We start from the raw sequence: 20,801 nt of genomic DNA on the forward strand, positions 1-20,801 counted from the left end.
CAGCTTTTGGTCATAGAGGGTGGTCGCAAACAAACTCTAATGAAGGCACAGGCTGCACTAGTGTGTTGAGCACGAGATATAAATAAAAGTTGGTGTAAAGAACAGCTGCTGCGGATGTGCTTTGTACAGTACTCTGTGTTCTGCTTGCGTTCTCTCTCCCTTTTCGCTGTTTACCCTCCCTTTCTCTCTCCCTCCGTCTTGCTCGTACTCTACGACTTCCAACATATTAATCCACAAAGCGACACCCAGGCAGGTCGGTGGCTGCGGGCCGGACGTTGCCACTAGGGAAAAGGGTAAATATCAGAGAAGGTCAGGAAGAGGAGGGCCTGGAGAGGTGGAGGGAAAGCCAAATCAGTGGTGATGAAGAGGGGGGAAGCCACCCAGTCACTAAGGATCTGCCATCTTGGCTGCAGGGAGAGCTTGGCTATGCCTACATGCAGAAGTGTGTGTTGTTGAGCACACAAGTACAAGAATCACACTACAATAAAAATGTAGGGAGTTTTATAATTCATGTATTAATTATACGTGTTTAATTTACATTGTAGGTTAAAGGTCAAAATTAGTATTAGGGTTATATTATTATTAGGTAATATTTATTTTGCATTTTTGCTTCAATATTTTCAGAAAAAAAAGGCATTTACTCAATTTTAATCGCACGTCAATATGTTTCTACAATCTACAAATAAAAATATGATCATGTCCGTCATGAATACTTTCACACAGAATGCAAATATTACACAGCTATAAAGCAAAGTAATTGTTTTCCTGAGCTTTCGCAGCGCAAATAAAGGCATTAACCAATCATGTTGTGCGGAACGGGTTTATATTTATAAGGGATTGTAAAACAGCAACACTTTATTACTCCTTTCAACCTTGACAAAGGCAGCACATACCAGATCCGCTCCTTCCGTTCTTACCTTTCACAATAATAGCCCTAGACATATAATATTCTCAGGCGAGTATTTGGCATTTCCCTGTTGATTCACCGCGCCCCCGGTGTGTTAAGGCCTTTAGATATACATCGTCACATAACCAGCATCTGTAAGATTTAAGTGCGTGCGATTAAAGATGACATGTTTGATACCCTTTGAAATTTGTGGCTCTGAAAAAATCTGTTGGCTTATCAACCTGACACAAACTTGTAGAGTTGGAGATGCAAAGCAGTTAGTTGGACTGAAGTGGTAATTGTGTAGGTTAGCTGAAATTGCTTGGGCTAAAACTTAGAAAATGAAAGGACTCATCGAAAAGTAAACGCTGTATAGTAGCCAAACCTGTGTGTGTGTTTTGTGAAAGTATGTATGCTTAATCTATTATATTACGCCCTTCTACAGAATAAGTTGTTAGGATCCATCAACTAAAATGAATAGAGGGTTGGAGAGATCAAAAGAAATCCTCTAAACCCCCTTCAAAAAAATATTTTTTTAAATTTGTACCAACAAACACAAACACACAGAGATACAGACAGATGCAGTCCAATCTGTCTGTTTCATCAGTGAGCTCAGCAGGAGGAGTATTAGCTCTAACAATACCGTCTCTACTGTTTTCTGTCTTGCAGCCCCTGGAGGGGCAGAACAGTTTTCACTGTCAAAAAATCAGAGCTATAGTTCCAGATTATGATTTATTTCATTAGGCAAATGAGATGTGTGAGCCCTACGGCACTGCTGACTGAGTCACCACTTTTCACCGTCTCGCTTTGTGTGTGCATGCCTGTACACACACACATACACACACACACACACACACACACACACACACACACACACACACACACACACACACACACACACACACACATAAAAGACATGTATTTTCACATGTCTCAAATATAGCCCCGTTAACAGCCCCAAAACATATGTAGTCTGATTCAATCAAGTGTTCAAACACTGTGGTGTGATGAGCTGGTAGTGGTAACAGCTGTTGCCATGCCATCCTGCACAAAATGGCCTCAGATCTCCCATCTGATGATTATACCTGACCACCACAGGGGGAGCCTCTCCTCTCCTCTCCTCTCCTCTCCTCTCCTCTCCTCTCCTCTCCTCTCCTTTCCTTTCCTTTCCTCTCCTCTCCTCTCCTCACCTCTCCTCCCCCCGTTTTTGCCTGCTCTGACAGCATTTAGTATGCTATACCACTCGTGAGCCACTCCGTTTTGTGCAGAGTTATTATCACATATTTCAGTGATAAATGCAGAATAAATTAGTCAACACTATCTAATTCCAAATGCGATACTGAGAGGGGAATGTATGAAAAAATAGCACAGATGAATAATTCCTCTTTATGTGCGTACAGTTACATACAAATGTTTTTGTGTCACTTTGGCCCTCTGATATTTCAATGCCTCTTTTTCTGCAGGATCACCCTCAGAGAGGGTGTAAATCGAGGAAGTGCCGCCCCGCTCACCTGTGCCTGCTGACCGCCTCTACGCTTTAGCACCACCCCTCGCTCTGCCCCCTGGCCAGCCTCCAACATGGCTCTAGCTGTCTGGATCATCTTCACCTGTGCTGTGGCTTTCAGCAACGTCGCTCCGTCCTCACCAGGTGCGTAATAAATATAGACATATTGTTGTATTTTTTTATATTGTCACATTACATTACATACTAGATTAGCACTTGGACAGTGCATTTCTCGAGTCAGGAAGTCGTTCTTCCAACTTCGCTGTATTTATGAGTTTTAAGTTGTAATGTGGAAACAACACGGATGCTACAAAGAATATGTATTGTATCTTATTACTTAGCGCTAGTAAACAACACATTTAAACCCGTTTCCAAGTTGAGGCGTTCACGTTAATGGCACTCATTTCTCCGATTATACCGACACCATATGAATGCAACACATGCCCTATCTCGCACTGTTAACGAAAGTGAAACATAATTTGTGTATCCCCCCCATTATTTAAATACGCTCCAAAATATATTAATGGGTTCTTCCTTGGCCCAGGCTACAGCCAGGGGCGTTGTAGTTGGGGGAAAAGAGGGACTGACTACCCAGGGCACCAATTTTGAATAAATCTTTGTATCAAAAAAAGAATAGTGTAGTCTCTGAGGTCCTTCTCACCCCTCATAACAGATGCAAAATGGTTTAGTCCGCCCCTCTGAACCAGGATTCTTCTGTAAAAGCAGCCGAGCCGAGTGACTGCTGTTGCTCCCTGGAGCACTTACTATGTACACTTCTTTCACCAAGGAAGGGAAATCTGATTTTTTTTTCTACTACTAAAAGTTGTAACAGAAGATGAGGCCTCACGGACCTCACGGTAAAGACAGTTGAAGTCAAGAGCAATATTTAGCCTTATTCCCAGTAAGCTAGCACAACATGTTTGGTATCAACGGATTCATTTCATGGCAATCTCAAGATTCATATATTACCACCTTCTTCACGCTATCTTAAAAAGCTAAAGGGGCCTCAGAGACTGCTTATGTATGGGGCCCAGAAAAATTGGTGCTACAGCCTTCCATGAAGTTTCATAAAAATGTGGCCAGTGGTTTAACAGGAATCCTGCTGACAGACAGACAAACACACCAAGACGAAAACAGCCTTGGCACAGTTAATAACTAAACTCCTGTCTATCTGCATTTATTATTTACTGCTTTGTATCGGTTCACTACTCATTATATATAAACAGTATACAATATGTATCATTGTGTATTGCTTCACCGAGCCATCTTGTAATGAAGCACATAAGGTTGGGTTCGCTGTGCTCTGTAACTGGCCTGACCAGGTTATTGCAAATGAGGATATAATATTTATACGTTAGCTACGTGATGAAGGTTGTAAGTATATTGACTTGCTGACCAGGCTAGAAACACTACACTTGATTAACCAAACTGTTTCTACAGGAGCCGGAGAGAGGTTGTAAGTGAGGTATAGAGTGTATGTGTGAATGTCAATAAAATCTCTTGTCATCTCGATGTTAGTTGGAGCGTGGCAAGAATATAGGGGGGAATCCGTGCATGTAATGGTGCCATATGTGTGACCTCCTTGAATGTGACATGAACCATAAGATATTTCATTTTGTGTTTTACTGTGTGTTTGGGGGTGTGTGTGTGTGTGCTCCCTGTTGTAAACCCGGCAGCAGGTGACCTGGTTGGACTGAAGTGATGCTGGAGGGTGTGTGTGTGTGTGTGTGTGTGTGTGTGTTGGAAGATGTGAGGGAGGCAAGGAGCAGGGATTGCAGGGGGAGACAGAGGGCAGAGGAGGGGAAGAAGGGGCTGTCGGGTGTCTTGCTAGTGGCCTGCTACACAGACAGCAGCACACCATCTGCTGTATGCTCTCAGTCAGCTCTGTGCCAACGAGCCGCAGGGTGATGGACAGCCAGGACGAGTAGGGGGAGGAGCATTAGGCACAGATACAGTCGCCACAGGGAGGGGCTGGTGATTGAGCAGGAGGAGTCGAAGAAACCGAGGGAGGCAGGTTAAAATTAAAATGTATTTGTGTACGCCTGTGTCAGCATTGGTTTTTAGCTTTCTCTCTGTGTAAGCTCTGATTGGCCAGGTGCAGTTCTAATTTGAGTAGGTGCTGGCTGTTTTCTTTCCATCTTAATTTGGCTGCTTTTGTAACATTGGATTCGAGGAGCGTACGCTCTGTTCCATCAGACACATTTGGCCTCTGGCGCTGTGTTGCTCTGTGTTTGTGTGTGTGTGTGTGTGGGTGTGTGCATTTGCTATCTATGTGACCTGGCACTTGGAGGTATTAATAATGCATTAATAATCAATTGACTGTTATCTGTATTCAGCCCCCAAAGCACAGGCGCAACAATTGGTTTGAAATTAAGAAAATCTTTTTCTAATAGAATCAGGCATGCACGTAGACACATGCTTATGCACACCCACACCGTTTTGGTGCTCAGGATTTTGGCGGCTGAATTTTGGCTGAAATGTTTTCTCTTTATTCTACTGTAGTGTGATCAGAGGCACAGGGGAAAAGAAAAGAAAAGAGAGCCAGGGAGGGAGAATTTTTAAGGAAGAGGGCAGGGTTTTGATGTGTTGAGAGCTGCCGAAATCACTCTGAGGATAATCAGAGCTCATTTGGAAACCTGCAGGATCATCACACAGTCTAATGTGTACCCCTGCTCCTCCTCGGTGTCCCGGCTAATCTGCCATGCTTTAACCTCGCTCTACTTCTGGCTGCAGATTCTAATATTTACCCGTAACACTCACATATTTATTCTCCTCTGGAACCAGCTCTTTAATGCAAATGTTCCTAACCAGCGTGAGCTCTGTACACATACTTCTTCCCTGCTCTGTCCCACGAACTTCACTCCCCCGCTCTATTATCCTGTTAAATCACTGTGCAATTCTCCATTTCTCTTTGAAATGCAGTGGCTGTGTGAGACAAAAAAACAAGATTTTCATCTGTGAATGCAAACTCATACTTACCAAGGCAAATAAAGTCATGTTCCTCGCCGTATATATGAAACGCCTCCACCCGCCAGGCCCGACAGGCTCCCCTGTCATGCATACCCTGACAGACTGAATGTCTCGAAAATGTACAACCCTTCATATGCAGTGTTGTTTCCCTGAAAGCCCATTAGGCTTGCTTAATGTGGCAGGCATTGCAGGCAGCTGTGCCGTACGTGATGAAGCCCTGACACAGAGTTTTCATTTAGCATAGCGCAAGCATCAGTGTGTGCATATGTGCGTGTTTGTACGTGTCTTTGTATTCATATGCACTAGTGTTAGAAGCCTGATCACAATAAGTCTACTTGTGGGTCCTTTCAGTCCGTAATGCATGTGAGCTGTGTTTGTGTATATACTGTGTGTGTACAGTATGTACATGAGTGCGTACTGTGAGTGTTTGTGTGTTTGCATAATTGTGTTCACATGTCAGATTGATTGTGTGCGAGTGCGAGCGTTTGTGTGATAGTGTGAGTGCCACTCGTATCAGGACACCAGCGCCAGCTGACTGGTGGAATCTGTTCTCATCTCCCCTGTATTTAAGCCTTTGCGCTCAGATCAGTCGCGTGGAAAGGCCCCTGGTCCTTTAGTGCACACGCAGACATTTTTATCTGTCTTCCCCTCCTCTCCCCGGCTTTTTTCTTCCGTGCATTTTCCCCTTAACAGTAGTTATTATTTAAAGATGGGGGACTAGCTGTTTTTACACATCTTCTCAACAAAGTGCTTTAGTCTCTCGACTGTCCTTGGATGGTGACAATGTGTGAATGGGGACTGATCTCAATGCAGTATTTTGCTTTCTATAATGCAGGAATGGGTAGTTATATTTCATGGAGGACCACATGAAGAATGCACTTTGCATGCCAGATGCTTTTTTATGATTGAGCTAACAGTTATTTTGGGTCTAAGTGTTGCTCAACTCTAGATTTTATATCCTGAGTATAGATCCTGAAAAATACTTGACCTGAAACCACATCCCATATTGAATCTTTGCAGAGAGAGAGAGTCTACGTTCAGTCCCGCAACACTATAATATTAAAATGATAATTTCAAAACTGCAACCTACTCATTAATTCATAAGAATTGATTCTCTGACAGGCTTGTAGCAATAATATCTCGAGAGGAGGCAATAAAGCCATAGTGCCGCTAACCTTGCTATGTGCACTCGGCTTCTTGTTGTTGTATAATTTGCTGAACAGCATATTGCTATAATGTGTGTTTTGTGAACTCTTAACTTTACACTTTTGTTGAGATCAGACAGGTCTGAAAAACGGAGCATACTTCAGGCAGAGCACTGGAGTTTTGCATGTTATTTGCTGATCTGAATCAGATGACACAACAATAACCAATTGCGGTCAAACAAGTCAATGACGTGAACTTTAAAACCTGGCAGTCTCACATTATTCACATTGCTCCTGCACCTGTTGCTGTTAAGGTTGAATTCTTTAGTTTCTTGTCAATCATCCATTGAATTCATTGAGGAAGTAGCCTTGGAAGTATTCTTTTATCAAATACAACAGTACAACATTGTGCCACTACAATGTACTTTGACATTAGTTGAAGAATCATAGATCAACAGATGACTTTAATGGTTCAGAACTTTACAGACTTGCATTTTAACTTTCTGTTTTATAGATTGTCAGTTACCAGCTAGTTATGGATTTCATAGAAACAAGTAAATGCTCTCATTTTGTCTGAAAATTATGTTTTACCACTTTTTTTTTCCTCTGCCATAAAGCTGAAATCCGCTTCACTGACACTAATTGCTAATCTAGCGGCTTGTGAATATTACTGGAATATTATCATCTGGATTTCGCAATAAAGAACTGCTGTGAAGCCTATTCCCCCATTTCTCACTTCGCCTCTCGTGTGCGTTTTCAAGCTTTCGTTGCTTCCCCATCTTACCGGCTACAGTCCCTTCTCACTCCCTCTCATTTTGATCCAATCTCTCTGCTTCTCTCCTCTAACGACTCAGCTATTACTCCCGCTCTCAGCGTCGTGATGTCCTTTGCCCAAACTCTCTTCTTTTTGCTGGCCTTCCCTCTATTTCTTCCTATTCCCTCTACCACTCCCATTTTCCTCAACTCTCTTTCACCTCCTTCCTCTTCTGCCCATTGCCATACCCCATTTTCCATCCAGCCTCCCTCCTCGAGTGTCACCCCCCTCGCTCTGTGTTCCTTTCCTTCCCTTCTGCCTGCTCTCTGATAACGGGGCACATCTCTTGTTGTTATCATTCCCTTCTTACCATTTTCTTTCACTCATCTTTTGCCTCTTTTTGTCTTTCTCTCATCCCTTGTTTGTTACCTCCCTTGCTCCTTCCCCGGTGCTAGGTTGCTGTGCTCTTCAAAGTCGTTGGTTGAGAGCAGTAGATCACAGAGAGGCCTGTGTGAGTGAAAGGTTAATGGATGGCCTTTGAACATATATTGGTAGTCGGGGGCAGGCGGGAGACGGAGGGAGAGGCCGGGGCGGAGTGGCGGTGTGTTCTTTCAAATCTCCCTTTGAAGATGACGAACACTGCTCTCATGTGTCGGCGCCTGTATACAGGGGCTGTGCCTTTTTTGTTTATTCATTCGTTCACAGTGTTAGTTTCCGCGTGTTTGTGAGTGTGTGCCCATTTTGTTTGTGTGTTTGTGTTTGCTTGTAGTTGTGTGTGTCGGGGTATGTTAGTTTGTGTACATTGATTTGTGTACCGCAAACAAGCTCCTACAAAAAGGACTGGGGACTGTGTTCCTGTTTGTGCAGTCGTGTGATAGCTGCCTCTTTTCTCTCAGGGCCTGGCTGCGTAACTTTGAGGCTTTGTAGCCGTAAAGGACTGTGCGCGTGTGTGTGCGCGTGTTTGTATGTGTGTATGTTTGTGTGTGTGTGCATATGAGTCAAGCATGTCATGTGCTTGAGGATGTGTGCATTTGCTTCTCGTGTGTTTTTGTGGATTGATAATTACCAGCAGCAGCTTACGGCTGGCAGCCAAGGGCAGTAGAAAGAGGATGAGAGGGGGAGAGAGAAACGCAGGAAGAGAGATGGATGAGTGGAGAGGCTGGTAAAACTGTGAGAGGGGAAGAAAGAGGGAGTAAAGGAAGGGAAAGGAAGAGGGGGAAACTGGAGGTGAAGGGTCAGGACAAGAGATAGGAATGGATATATGGAGAGAACGACGGGAGGTGGGTGGGGAGGGTAAATGAGACAGTTTCCGGGTGGATGAAATTGGATGAGGGACCGAGGGATGTTGCTGAGGTGGAAAGGAAAAAAAGCACAAAGACGGGAAGAAACATACAGTATGAGTTCCTTGCACTGCGGGTGAACAAGATGGCATACGAGGATAAGAGGGATTCAGTAGCGGTCGAAAGCCAAACTCACTTTTAAGTCATGAAATATAAAGATATGAAAAAATGAAGGTACAGGAGCATCTGAAGTGATGAACACGTTAGACCGAGCAGATCGATCAGCTCATAAATATGCACAGTAAAAATACACACAGACACACACTCTACGCACACTTCCGAGCCTTAGCCTTGGCGTATAAGGAGGTTAATTAAGTGTCTAATGCAGCGGCAGGCCTGGGCTTTGACACTCATCTTTCCTAACTGGTCTCTGGATGCGACTTGCAACTCTTCTAAATGCACACAAACATTTTTCTGACAGCAGGCCTTGCATGGTACTCATTCAGTCAGTCCCCCCTCTCTCCTTCACACTTAATTTCTCACTCTCCCTCCTTTTTCTTATCACTTTCTTCTCTTCAGTATCTCACCAACTTTCCTCTGTCTGCGTCTTTTTCTGTGCTCTATTCTCTCCTCATCCCTGTGGCTGTTAGACTGCATCACCTGTCGTTTTACTCCACCACAATGTTTATATGAATCTAGGTCTGACTCACTGTCTACTGCTGGCCTGCCTCTTGTGATATGTGCTGGAAGCAGAGAACAGAATAGAGTTGTGTTGGGCCTGTAGCACAGTTACCATCCCTGGGGAGATAGAGTATATTTTACATCGGGTGAATCTCCTACTTTTTTAGGCAGGCTGATTTTTATTTTGGGCTATGCTGTTCCCCCTGCTGAGGTGCTTTTATTGCATAATTAGGTGCCAGGGCAAGCAATGAAGCGGTTTGACAGTATGAGCACGTTCTGTCTCGCCTCCTTCCTCGTGTTTGTGTGTGTGTGTTGCTCTGTGTCTCTTGGCTTTTTACCGCCTGTCTTAATCTCTATGCTATGCCTACTAGTTCCCCCTACAGCAAAGTTTGTCAACACACACAGAGAGTTCTCGGGGCTGAGGGCGGTTGAGGGTTAGGGCTTGTGTGTTTCTGCCTGCAATAACTTTGGTGTGATCATTGCAAATGCACCAGTAAGGGTTGCGTGAGGGTGTGTGTGTATGCCATTTCCAACGGGGGCCGTTTAATTTTCCTATGAATGATGTAATGTTATGGGCTGTGCTGTAATTCAGTGCAGTTAGAGGACTGGGCTGCTGAGGAGAGAGGTTGCCTGTACGGAGAGAATCGGAACAATAGGCGGTCTTCTCTCCCCCTAATCTGTCTGCCTCACTTCTTTATGTTGGTGACCTTGTGCCTGCACAAAGAACAGTCGACATGTTCACCTTCTGCCAGCATCTAGTTTGATGGTTTCTATTTTTTCCTTTTGTTACCCTGTCTAACTTGCTCTGCCGTTCCGTTTCTCCCTCCCTGTGTGTTAGATTTACTTGGCTCCATCAAAGTGAATGTGTGTCATTTTGGCGCTGCTTTGTGTTCTGACCTTATAGCACGACTGGTGACTCCCCATACCGTCGCTCCTCATCTCATCTCCTCCGTCTCCTTCGCCTGTAGGAGACAGGCGGAAGAGTCAGAGGAGATGAGATAGTATCCTAGCTTTGAGGCCAGTGTTACCCCCACCCATTCATACACACACACGCACACACACACACACACACACACACACACACACATACGCACGCACACTGTCCCACAAGCTCACACAGCCCCCACCCCCTGCACCCTCATGTTAGGCCTTTAGGTTTGTCTCAGGATGTCACTTTGTCACAACTTCTCAGCTGGAAGGCTGCCTGGATGTGACAGTTCTGGCCGCACCGCCTCAGCTTGTCTGCAGTGACAGGCCATGCTCCAGCGAGTCATTACGCTAACTTGCAGTGCTAAATGAGTCGATAAGATACAGCGCTAAGCTGATAAAGTACTGGAGAAATTGTTCAGGATTATTCTGTGTTCAAGAGCGATTCCCATCCCCGAGACCTCTCAGTTCTGTCAAATGACTGTACAATGACTTCTTATCCAGGTTTACTAAGGAACTACTAAAAGACTCATGAGGGAGTTGGCTCTTCTGGCCAGAGCTGAATTTGAGGGCATATGTAGATGTATGCAGTATACTTTTTAATATTCCACTGCTCTCTCCGGGCAAAAAGAGGGTACTCGCCTATTAGCCTTAATGCCACTTAAAGTTCATTTTAAGGACGGTGATATTACAAGAATCCCACCTCATCAGAAGCATGCCCAGTGTCTCAACTACCGCTTGGCGAGAATGTTCTCTGGCACCATGCTTCAGTGCTATGCTAATGAGTAGCATTAGGAGATGACTGCTGGAACAGACAGAGGGGCTAAGAGGGGCTGATCACATTTCGGCCCCCGATAGACAGTCAGCCATCCTGCTACCAAGTCAGCCTTAGGGCCATGGAGTTTCACAAGTATAATCTCTTATTGTGACTCAATTGCAAAGTCGCTATCACAGTCTCTGGCTACTTGCAAGGCCAAGCCTTTTCAATCAATTATTTCCGAAAAGAAAACATTATAGAGTGTCTGTGATAACACAGTCCAAGGTCAAATTGTCAGAGATGTTGAAATCAAAGTGCTGTTATGTTTGAAAGCGCACCGCAGATAATGGAACGTTTCGTTTCAATAAGGAGAAATATTTTTCTATTCATACTGTTTACTCTTCAGAATTCTAAATGTACTCTCTCCAAGTCAATCTTGATATAACACACCAGATTTCCTTTTAACTTTTGGCAAACATTTGTGTGTGCACGATAGTGAGCATAGACACGGAGACTCATAATGGCAGCGGAAGAATGAGTGTGTGCAAAGACTGGCTTAGTTTCTACAAAATGATGTTCTTGTCTGAGGGTCCAAGCATCTATGCACCCTCAGGCTTCAATTACTGTGTGAGGATAATGAGTCAAATCCAATCAGTTCTCTCTCTTGCTCTTAATTTGTATGGAGCTTCTATTAGGAAGCCAACCGCTTCAGCCGCTCACACCAGCTGCCCTGGAGTGACACCAGGCCCCTGTCGAGTGAGTGAGTGAGAGTGAGAGAGATCTCTGTCTCTTGCACACTGCCACGTATATGCATATCAGCTTGTGGAATTATCGAATTGGCTCATATCATTAACAGTATGGGACAATTGGTAACAATTTCTTGCGGGTGACAGATATTAACAAAGTTTTATATACCACGGGAGATGATTCATAGTCTAATAGATCCACCTATACATATGGCTGCTGCTGAGAAAGACACTTTGTCATCCAGTTATTATGAGTCTGACAGGCACGACTAAATGGCCACGTGCGTATCTGTGTGTGTGTTGGCTGAAGAGACCCTGAAACCTTAATGGATTCCTGCAGAGTGAAGGACAATCGTAGCCCATGGCCAGTCCAAGCTTATCCTCTGCTCATCTCATCTCAGCTCAGCTCAAAGCCAGCCTCAGCTCCAGCTAGGCCTCAGGCCATCTGGCTCACACACAACCACAACCACAACCACACACACACACACACACACACACACACACGCACACACACACACACACACACACACACACACACACACACACACACACACACACAGGATCCCTGAAGTTAAGTCCCACACTTGTTTGTGAATGCGGCATTCAAAAATCCCTGCGTACATTGGTATATAAGGTGCAACCTGCTGTATTTACACGGTGAATTTCACCTTAAACCTGGAACTTGTCAAACAGTTTAGGTGTGAAATACGATACAATATGGCAGAAGTAGAGAGTTGCAGTGATGCCAGAAATAGGCTAGTTATCATGGTTGCTGTCAGCATTGAAGTGTACTGGCTCAATAATGGCTCAATTATGGCTAAATATATATATATACTGTAACAGCCGAGCCAGAAAAGAAAATACCTGAAAAAGCTAATGGATTTAGATTCATACATCACATTCACTTTGAGCCTTTACTCCAAAACATATCTGTCTTGATAAGACAGCTCAGTTTGACTAAATAAACACTTGGCAAGTCAGCAAGCTCCAAGTGATATACCAGACATAACAGTCATGGTAACAAGCTGAAATTATCTGCACAAACACAAGCTGATCAGCGTAACCACCAGCAATAAAATGGCCCATTATCGATCAAAAACAGTGCAGAAATTATATGTACTGTCGAAACAGCCTTGTTCTAACTCAACCAGCAGCCAAGAAATTAAATGAACTGCTTCCTTGCTGTTTTGCCCAAGAGCTGAGCCCCACCACTGTAGCTATTTGCATTAGCGTTCAGTGGCACAGCAGTACATGGCCCTGAATAGTCGGGAATAGTTACCATATAATGTGTGTTTGGTATGTAAAGTATGTTTAACGTGTGGTCTGCCCCCTCTGATCGGGGCTAAGTGGACTGAGCTTGATCACTCCTGGTGGCCCCCTTCAGTTTTACACTCCTCTTGGCTCACGGTGAGGTTCTAATAGCTGGCCAGCTGTACACTGCTGTGTACTTACACCACAGGGTAGTTAAGAGAACAAGGACACACACTGACACTTTGCATTGCAATCCCACCGCAACACCAGGACACTTGTGTGTGTGTGTGCGTGTGCGTGTGCGTGTGCGTGTGCGTGTATGCAGGCAATTCAACTATGTGTGTGCCTGACTGTGAACCTGCACACTCGTCTGCCTAGTTTTTTCTAATTTGCTTGTGTGGGTTTTTGCCTTTGTGTGTGGATATTTGTCTGGCCTCGCCTGCTGTTTGCATCTCTGTGTGCTTTAATTAGTATGCACTTTTGCATCTAGGCCTTTGTGATTTGGCACTGGCACTACATGCTGGCGGAGCATAAAAGATTTGAAGTCTGTCTGTGCTAGTCGTTCAGCCTTAATGGCGTTAGTTACACAACTGAACTCAAGTCCCCGCTGCATAAATTGGAGGCATTTAGAAATATGAGCAAGTCGGATTGCAGTGAATCATGTAGCGCACCGCTGCAGAGCATGTCGGGGATGACTGACATTGATATTGACCCAGATGGGCACTCCTCCTGAATGGACAGCGGCTGAAACCTAAGCAGTGCTAGCTCAGTGTCAGGAAGGGAAAACAGCCCCGCTCTATGGGTTTCAGCACTAACAGAAGATGTAGAGAGGGGCTGACTCAGTGCCCTCGTCTGCTGCTGAGCCCGTCTGACAGTAAGAAATGCTGTGCAGTGAGAGCCTCAGTTTATAAAGACCTTCTAAATTCCAGCCTACTTAAGTGGCGCAATAACTGCTCTGTTTAGATTGAACAGAATGCCCACCATCAGGCTAGCATGTGTCATGTCCTAAACACTGAAAATGGAGAGGAGAGCTCAGTCAAAGGCTTCTCCTCCTTCAGGACAGCGGACAGCTCCGTACCTACCAGTCTCTCATGCAGCTCTTCAGTTGTTATTTTTCCAATATAAGTTTTGTAGTTCAGGACCATGGACAGCAGCTCTCACAGTCACTGGCATGAGTCTCAGCAAAGACAAACACTGGCTGTCCTTCAACACCACAGAGACCTTCACTGCCAGATCACTCACTCTGTCCCTACATCTCTTCTGTTTCTGTGCCCCTGCTTCCACCTGTGCTGTAAAGGAAGCCGGCTGCCATTTTGTTTAGTTTTTTTGTGTGTGAGGGTGAATATAGAGGCGAAGTTGGATTGGTGTGCAGTTATGGAGAGAGCTGGAGAGACAACAAGTGTCTCTCTCAGCGCCTCTTTGCAGCCCTCTTTCATGCCTCTCAGCCTGGCTCAGCGATTAACCCTGAGTACCCCGCTGTCCCTGCTGACCCTTCTCCACACAGAGCCCCGCTGCCGGCTCCAGCAGTGCATTGACATGCCTCTCAGATGGCTGATTAACAGCAGTGGGTGTACAAATGGTGTACACACCAGAGGTGAAGGTGAACACAGTCACTAATTCTCTTTCTTTGCTTGTTCTAACACAACTTCCTCTGTTATTCGGAGTGAATCTTAAGGTGCTGCTCTGACACCTTGTTGAGGTGGACTAGACTAAAGGATGCTTGGAAGGACACACAGTTCTACTCTGGTGTGAGTATGAGAAGCTAACTGTGTGTAGGAGTTTGTTAACATTTGAAACTCTCACAGTTTGTTTCACAAGTGGTGCAATATCTTATTGGACAAGCTGGTAATGTCTGCAAATCAATCGTGCCAATATGTGATCTGTGATGTTCCAATGTGAAAACCGCATTGCCAGGCTGTGCATCAACAGCACTGAAACATTACTGCTCAGTGAAGGCGAGTGAATAGCTCATTTGTTTTTTACATGAGGACGATAGGAACCACTTTCATTCTGCCTGCTCTTGTCAAATACTACACATCATATTTACAATGTGGTCGAATAATAAAGTGCCTCCTAAAAGTATTAAGGTTCATTGAATTATCAATAACTTTGCCTCTCTCTCTCTCTCTCTCTCTCTCTCTCTCTCTTCTTTCCATTCCAGCTCTGAGCCGGTCAATGATGCCCTTCGGCTTGATGCGTCGAGAGCTGGCGTGTGAAGGCTACCCGATCGAGCTGCGCTGCCCTGGAAGTGATGTCATCATGATTGAGACGGCCAACTACGGCCGCACCGATGACAAGATCTGTGACGCAGACCCCTTCCAGATGGAGAATGTACAGTGCTACCTGCCCGACGCCTTCAAGATAATGTCACAGAGGTAACTATTAATCTGTTTGGATATTGTGTTGGTGTCAGAGTCGGAGCCTGTTATTGGCCAAGGAAACAAGATACTTTTTCACAACATAATTTGTGCAGAATTTCCTGCTTTTCCTCCTGAGGTGTTGATTATTAGTGAAATACTGAAGTCAGCATCCTAGTTGTGTGCAGAATGCCTCTGCTTCTTGGCGAGACGTGCATGTGTATGGCGATGTGTGTGTTTATTGCATGTACCGGCGTGAGTGTGTGTGTGTGTGTGTGTGTGTGTGTGTGCATGCGTATGTTTTGGATTGTTGCAAGAGTATTTGTAGGGCTTCCTACAGCTGCTCTCTGTGTTTACGCTCAGCATCTGCTTCCTCTGAGCTCAGATCAATGGAAGCCCTCTCCAAGCTATCCATCACACACGTAATGGAGGCACTGGGTGCTAGCTTGGGGAGAGAGCAAGGGAGGGAGGCAAGTGGCAGGGAGTGGAGGAGAGAATCGAGGGGGTAAAGGAAAGAGAGACTGCTACAAAAGGATGGGATGATGGAGTGAGTTCAGGGAGTGAGAGACAGCACAGGGGAGAAATGCTAAAAGCTGGATAAAGATTATGTGTTGAGAATGAGTGAGTGAATGTGTGTGTGGACGTGTATCTTTTCCTCGGTGTGCAAACGTGAGAAAGCACGCAGCGATACGGTTTAGATATAGGTATAATGTGCAAATGAATGTTTTCTTTGTGCGTGTGGTGTAGAGTATTTGCCTTAGCCCCTCTCGTCCTTCCCTGTTCTCTCACCTCTAATTGCTCCCACTCACAATCCCCCAGGAGAGGAGCCTCTTACGTCACTCGCCCTCTCTCTGCCGCTTCTCTCCCTCCTTCCTTCTCTCTATCCTTCATCCCACTCCGTTTCCCCGTCCCTTCCTGCCTCTCTGTTTCCCACCTCCCCTCGGGTGCAGCTGTCACATGATCTAGTCTAGTGTGAAATTACTCCCTTCCCAACCGTTCCCTCCATCTTTCGCAGCCCGAAGATGTTTTTTTTGTGAACACTCCTCTTCGTCTTTCTTACAACGGCACTCGTCATTTTTTTTATCACTTACTTCCTCCATTCTCTCTCTTTTCTCCCTTCTCTCCCCCATCTGTCTCCTCTCACAGGTGTAATAACCGCACCCAGTGTGTGGTGGTAGCGGGGTCGGACGTGTTCCCAGACCCCTGCCCAGGGACCTACAAGTACCTGGAGATCCAGTACGAGTGTGTCCCCTACAGTGAGTACTGAGACCTTGTCAACCCCTCCCACCTACCCAACCCCCTCACCCCATTCACAGCCCCTCCCATCCCTACCTTTACCCCCCCACCTGAACCTTTTACCTTATTTTCAATCCCCGAAAACCCCCGACAAATGACATTCTCACACTTACTCGTGCACACTTGCTCTCTGTGGCTTTTTTTCAACACAAACAAGACAGACAAGTCATCCTCACCTGCTCTCTCTCTCTCTCTCTCTCTCTCTCTCTCTCTCTCTCTCTCTCTCTTTTCTTTCTATCTCATACACAATGCACAGACACACACATGCACACACGCACACAGAGCGCTAAACCCTTTTTCTTCATCGACAGAGCAACGCAACAGTAGCTGAGAGGGATTTTCACATGGGGGAAGGAAGCACAGGGTCCGATAAGCACTTCGCACACACCCACTGCAAACGTGGGGTCAGCCCTTATTTGCGATCACAGCAGTGTAACGCACACCGCCCCACATTCACACACTGATTGACCCAGGGGCATGCCACAGCCTTTATCGGGTGCCAAACACCTTTGCTGTCCCTCTGATTTCCAATAAAAATTAAAATTGGGCGCAATGAGACTGGGAGGCAGGGGGATGTGTGTGTGTGTGTGTGTGTGTGTGTGTGTGTGTGTGTGTGTGTGTGTGTGTGTGTGTGTGTGTGTGTGTGTGTGTGCTGCACCTTACAATAGGAATGTTAACACAAACAGCAAAGGGCTTATTTTAGACCACATGACCTGGAGCGCCACACATTTTAATGTCCCCATGGTAACGGCTGACTTACTCGCGGCACTGCTCAGAGCTCCGTGGCAGGTGTGACATACACACACGTCTGCACACACACACACACACACACACACACACACACACACACACACACACACACACACACACACACACACACACACACACACACACGTCTACCTCACACTCGCAAAAGGGGGACACACAGTTGCTCTCTTTCTCTCTCCCTCTGACTCGTCCTCCCCTGAGCAAGCATGCACACGCAAACAAGAGCACACTCACTCACACAGCCAAAGGAGCAGACACAGAAAGGATTATATGATGTTGTGTTGATCCTCGTACATGTGAAAATCTCCGCTCAGTCTCCCCTCCTCCCTCTCATGAATTATTACTCTCAGCATTGATCCCCTCACTGTGCAGGAACACCTGGCTGGAGGGGAGGGGCAGTTCTGCTCCCTTCCCCCAGAATTGGGGTTCAGGAAAGGGGGGAAGGACAATTTGTGGGTGGTGGGAAATCTGGAGACATTGGTCTTCTTGGGGTGGAAGGGCTGTTTGATTGATCAGGCTGGGGATACGGGGTGATTCTCTCTGCTTTTTCCTAAGGCACAGATGGTGTGGCGAGCCACGGGTTTGAGTCGTCGCCAAGCACCTAACCTCCTTTGCTCTTTTCTTCTTCCTTCTTCTCTCTTCTCTCATCCTTCTTTTGTTTATTATCTCTCACAGTCAACATCACCTCTATTCATGTCTCTGTTTCTTTCTTCTGCTTTTCTTTCTCTCTCTACACTCCAAATGTTTTTAACGCCTCATCTCTCTCATTCTTCTATTTTTACTCTCTGTCCACCAATCTGCTACAGTATCTTATCACTCTGTTCAGTGTCTTTCGCTGTCTCTGTCCTTTTTTTTTTTTTTTTTACAGGTGGGACAAATATTCAAATATCTAACCATCGTTCCCTGATGGAGAGGCTGGGAGAAACTCAGGGACTTCCAAGCACCTCTTTCAGTCTTTGCCCTACCTCTGCTCTGTCATTTGTGTCTTTGAGAGACTTTGTTGAGTCAGGTTGCAGCCACAGTCACAGATAAGAAGAAGTTAGCTGAGGTTCTTGCCATTGGGGATTCTTCTATAGTGTGAATCTTTTCTTCACTGCCTTCCAAGTGGCCCCAAGTGTTCTTCTCGAATCTCCTCTGCCCTGTGTTCAGACTGTCTTTCAGTCGATGTTAGCTGCAGTCAGACTGACCCTCTCCAGGTGTGTGACTTTGTTAGTTAGTCCTCTGGAAGTTCTGTGCTGTAGCTTGGTGTCCTGTGTATTACAGTCCACAGAGGGTCATGTTAGCATTGCTTAGTTATACCTGCTTTCTTCTCCTCATGCATTCTAACCTTGTTTTATTCCCTCTGCTGCACAAGTGAGTTTGCTCTCTCTCCGCGAAGCAATCAAAGGGATGATTAAATAGTTGCTGACTTTCATTTTTCCTCCCAGTGTTTGGAAAAAAACTTTGTTGATTGCGTCTGAAGTACGCTACGGCTTAGAAAATTGGACGCTGATCCCTCTATGATGAAAAGTCCTACCTGTCTGGGGTGACAAAGAAGAGCCAATTACGCCTGTCCTCTGCCAGTCTCCTCCGCTGGAGAAATACGACCACGGCACACGCACGCGTATGCAGACAACTTATGCTGTGGGCTGCTCTACGTTTTTGTTCTCATCTGACAATGTGAATACGACCTGACACATTCTAACTTCAGAGCTGGAACTGTTCATCCCAAAACCTAGTCACCGTCGCACCACACGTCACTCAACTCGGCCACTTTTAATTACCAGGAGAGGGGGCGCGCCGCACTCTTCAGTTCTGCCTCAGCAGAGATTTGTCAAGATTAATTGAATTTGCTGCTGCTAATCGCTCTGGTAATGCCCCATCGTTCACGTCTGGCTGGGAATGCCGGGCACTCTGGCATCACCCAAGGCTGACGCATGTTTTTCACCGGTTGTCTCGACAAAAAGGTGAACAATAGAGAGATTATATGTTAATGTTGTGTGTCATAGCAGCCGAGATGGTGTGCAGCCACGTCGACGGCTGTGTGTGATGTTTGCCTCTGACAGGGGCCTCTATGTGCGTGTCACACAGGCGCCGTGTTACCAGTCACCTGAAACGGCGAGGTGACAGCCAGAGCCAAGCTGACACACACGCGCGCCTTTGTCAGCTGAGCTCAAACAAGTGTCCGGAACGTGTGTATTTGTTGCTGCGCGTGGGGGTCGCCTTGAAAAAAAGAAAACAACAACATCCGCCACCAAGTCAAATCATATCTCATCGAGCCAAAAAAGCCCTGGGAGGCCTGCCCGCCACATCGTGTTGTTTTTGCCAGCCAGAACAGAGCAAGACAAAACGGCTCAACAGAACTCTCATTTTGCACTGTCACATCCTGCTGTAGAATGCTGGATTCCATTAAGACATCACAGATCCATGCACACAGCTGTGGCGTTTATTTACTGCAGTGGAAACCCTACACTGCAGTCTTAGCACCGATGTACACAGAGTCAAAATAAATCTACCCTGCGAGAGAACTCCACCTGTCCCCCCTCCTCCTCCTCCAGGACACAGTGCTACATCATTATTGACTCCTAATGCTCTCCTGTTGGGCCATCCATGCTAGCCATGTCAGAGCCATTAGACCATAGTGTTGTGCCTGTGCTACTTCATCAGCTGTGATTTATCTTGTTGATATGCACAGTGCAGGTTGCTGAAGAACTGCCTTTAAAAGCGCCTACTCAGGCTGTACAGTAGAGATTCTGCAGAGCTTCTTCGGTAACTCCATATTCTCCACTTTTGCATTCATATCTTGTGCCTCTGCCAATGTTTCACTTTATGAAATTGATTCCTTCCCACAAATGTATTCAGCGCTGCCTTTTCATTACGAGACTTCACTTTTTTGGCCACTAAGCCGCTGGAAATGATAGTTGACTTGTTGCAAAGAGTTTGTCAGTGGAAGGAATAATGGCATTGTAATATGTCAAGTTTTCAGGGGGGAAGAAATGGAAAGACTTTGATGTAGCTGAAAATGAAATTCTATTAATATGTTTAGGGGCACCATTAGACGAGGGGCTCATAAATGTTTAGTGAATGAGAAGTAGCCGGCTTGGAAAGGGATGACTCTTTACCTTGAAACATTTAAAGTGTTATATAAGACAAAGAAAAGTGAGAGGATGGAAGAAACTGGAGAGAAGGACACACTTTCTCTCTGCACCGTGAAAGAGACAGAAGAGGCTAAGTTGTCCTGCAGTACAACAGCGTGTGTGTTTGTGTGTTTGTGTGTGTGTGTGTGTGTGTGTTTATGTGTGTGTGTGTGTGTTTCTAGCTGTACTCATTAGTGTGGGAGTAATTGATAGGGTTGTAGAGAGCACTGAGCAGAGTGATTAAGGGGAGAGAGGGCAGTGGCTTATTTCTCAAAAGGGCCCTGAAAGAGAAATGCTGAATGAATCAGACAAACAGCCAAGGTGGCCTTAAACTAACCTCATGCTCACTGTGAGGACAGTTTG

At 45.6% G+C, this 20,801-nt stretch overlaps 1 protein-coding gene across 1 annotated transcript in view; it reads left to right on the forward strand.

Moving 5' to 3' along the window:
• The first annotated feature begins 2,464 nt into the window (after positions 1-2,464).
• Positions 2,465-20,801, forward strand: part of adgrl1a (adhesion G protein-coupled receptor L1a) — a 52,642-nt gene continuing 34,305 nt past the window's right edge. Inside the window, 3 exon segments of the mRNA XM_029436854.1 lie at positions 2,465-2,534; positions 15,063-15,276; positions 16,405-16,514. Coding sequence (XP_029292714.1) covers positions 2,465-2,534; positions 15,063-15,276; positions 16,405-16,514 — 394 coding nt within the window.

This window comes from Cottoperca gobio, chromosome 8 (genome assembly GCF_900634415.1).
Source record: "Cottoperca gobio chromosome 8, fCotGob3.1, whole genome shotgun sequence".
Classification (NCBI taxonomy): domain Eukaryota; kingdom Metazoa; phylum Chordata; class Actinopteri; order Perciformes; family Bovichtidae; genus Cottoperca; species Cottoperca gobio.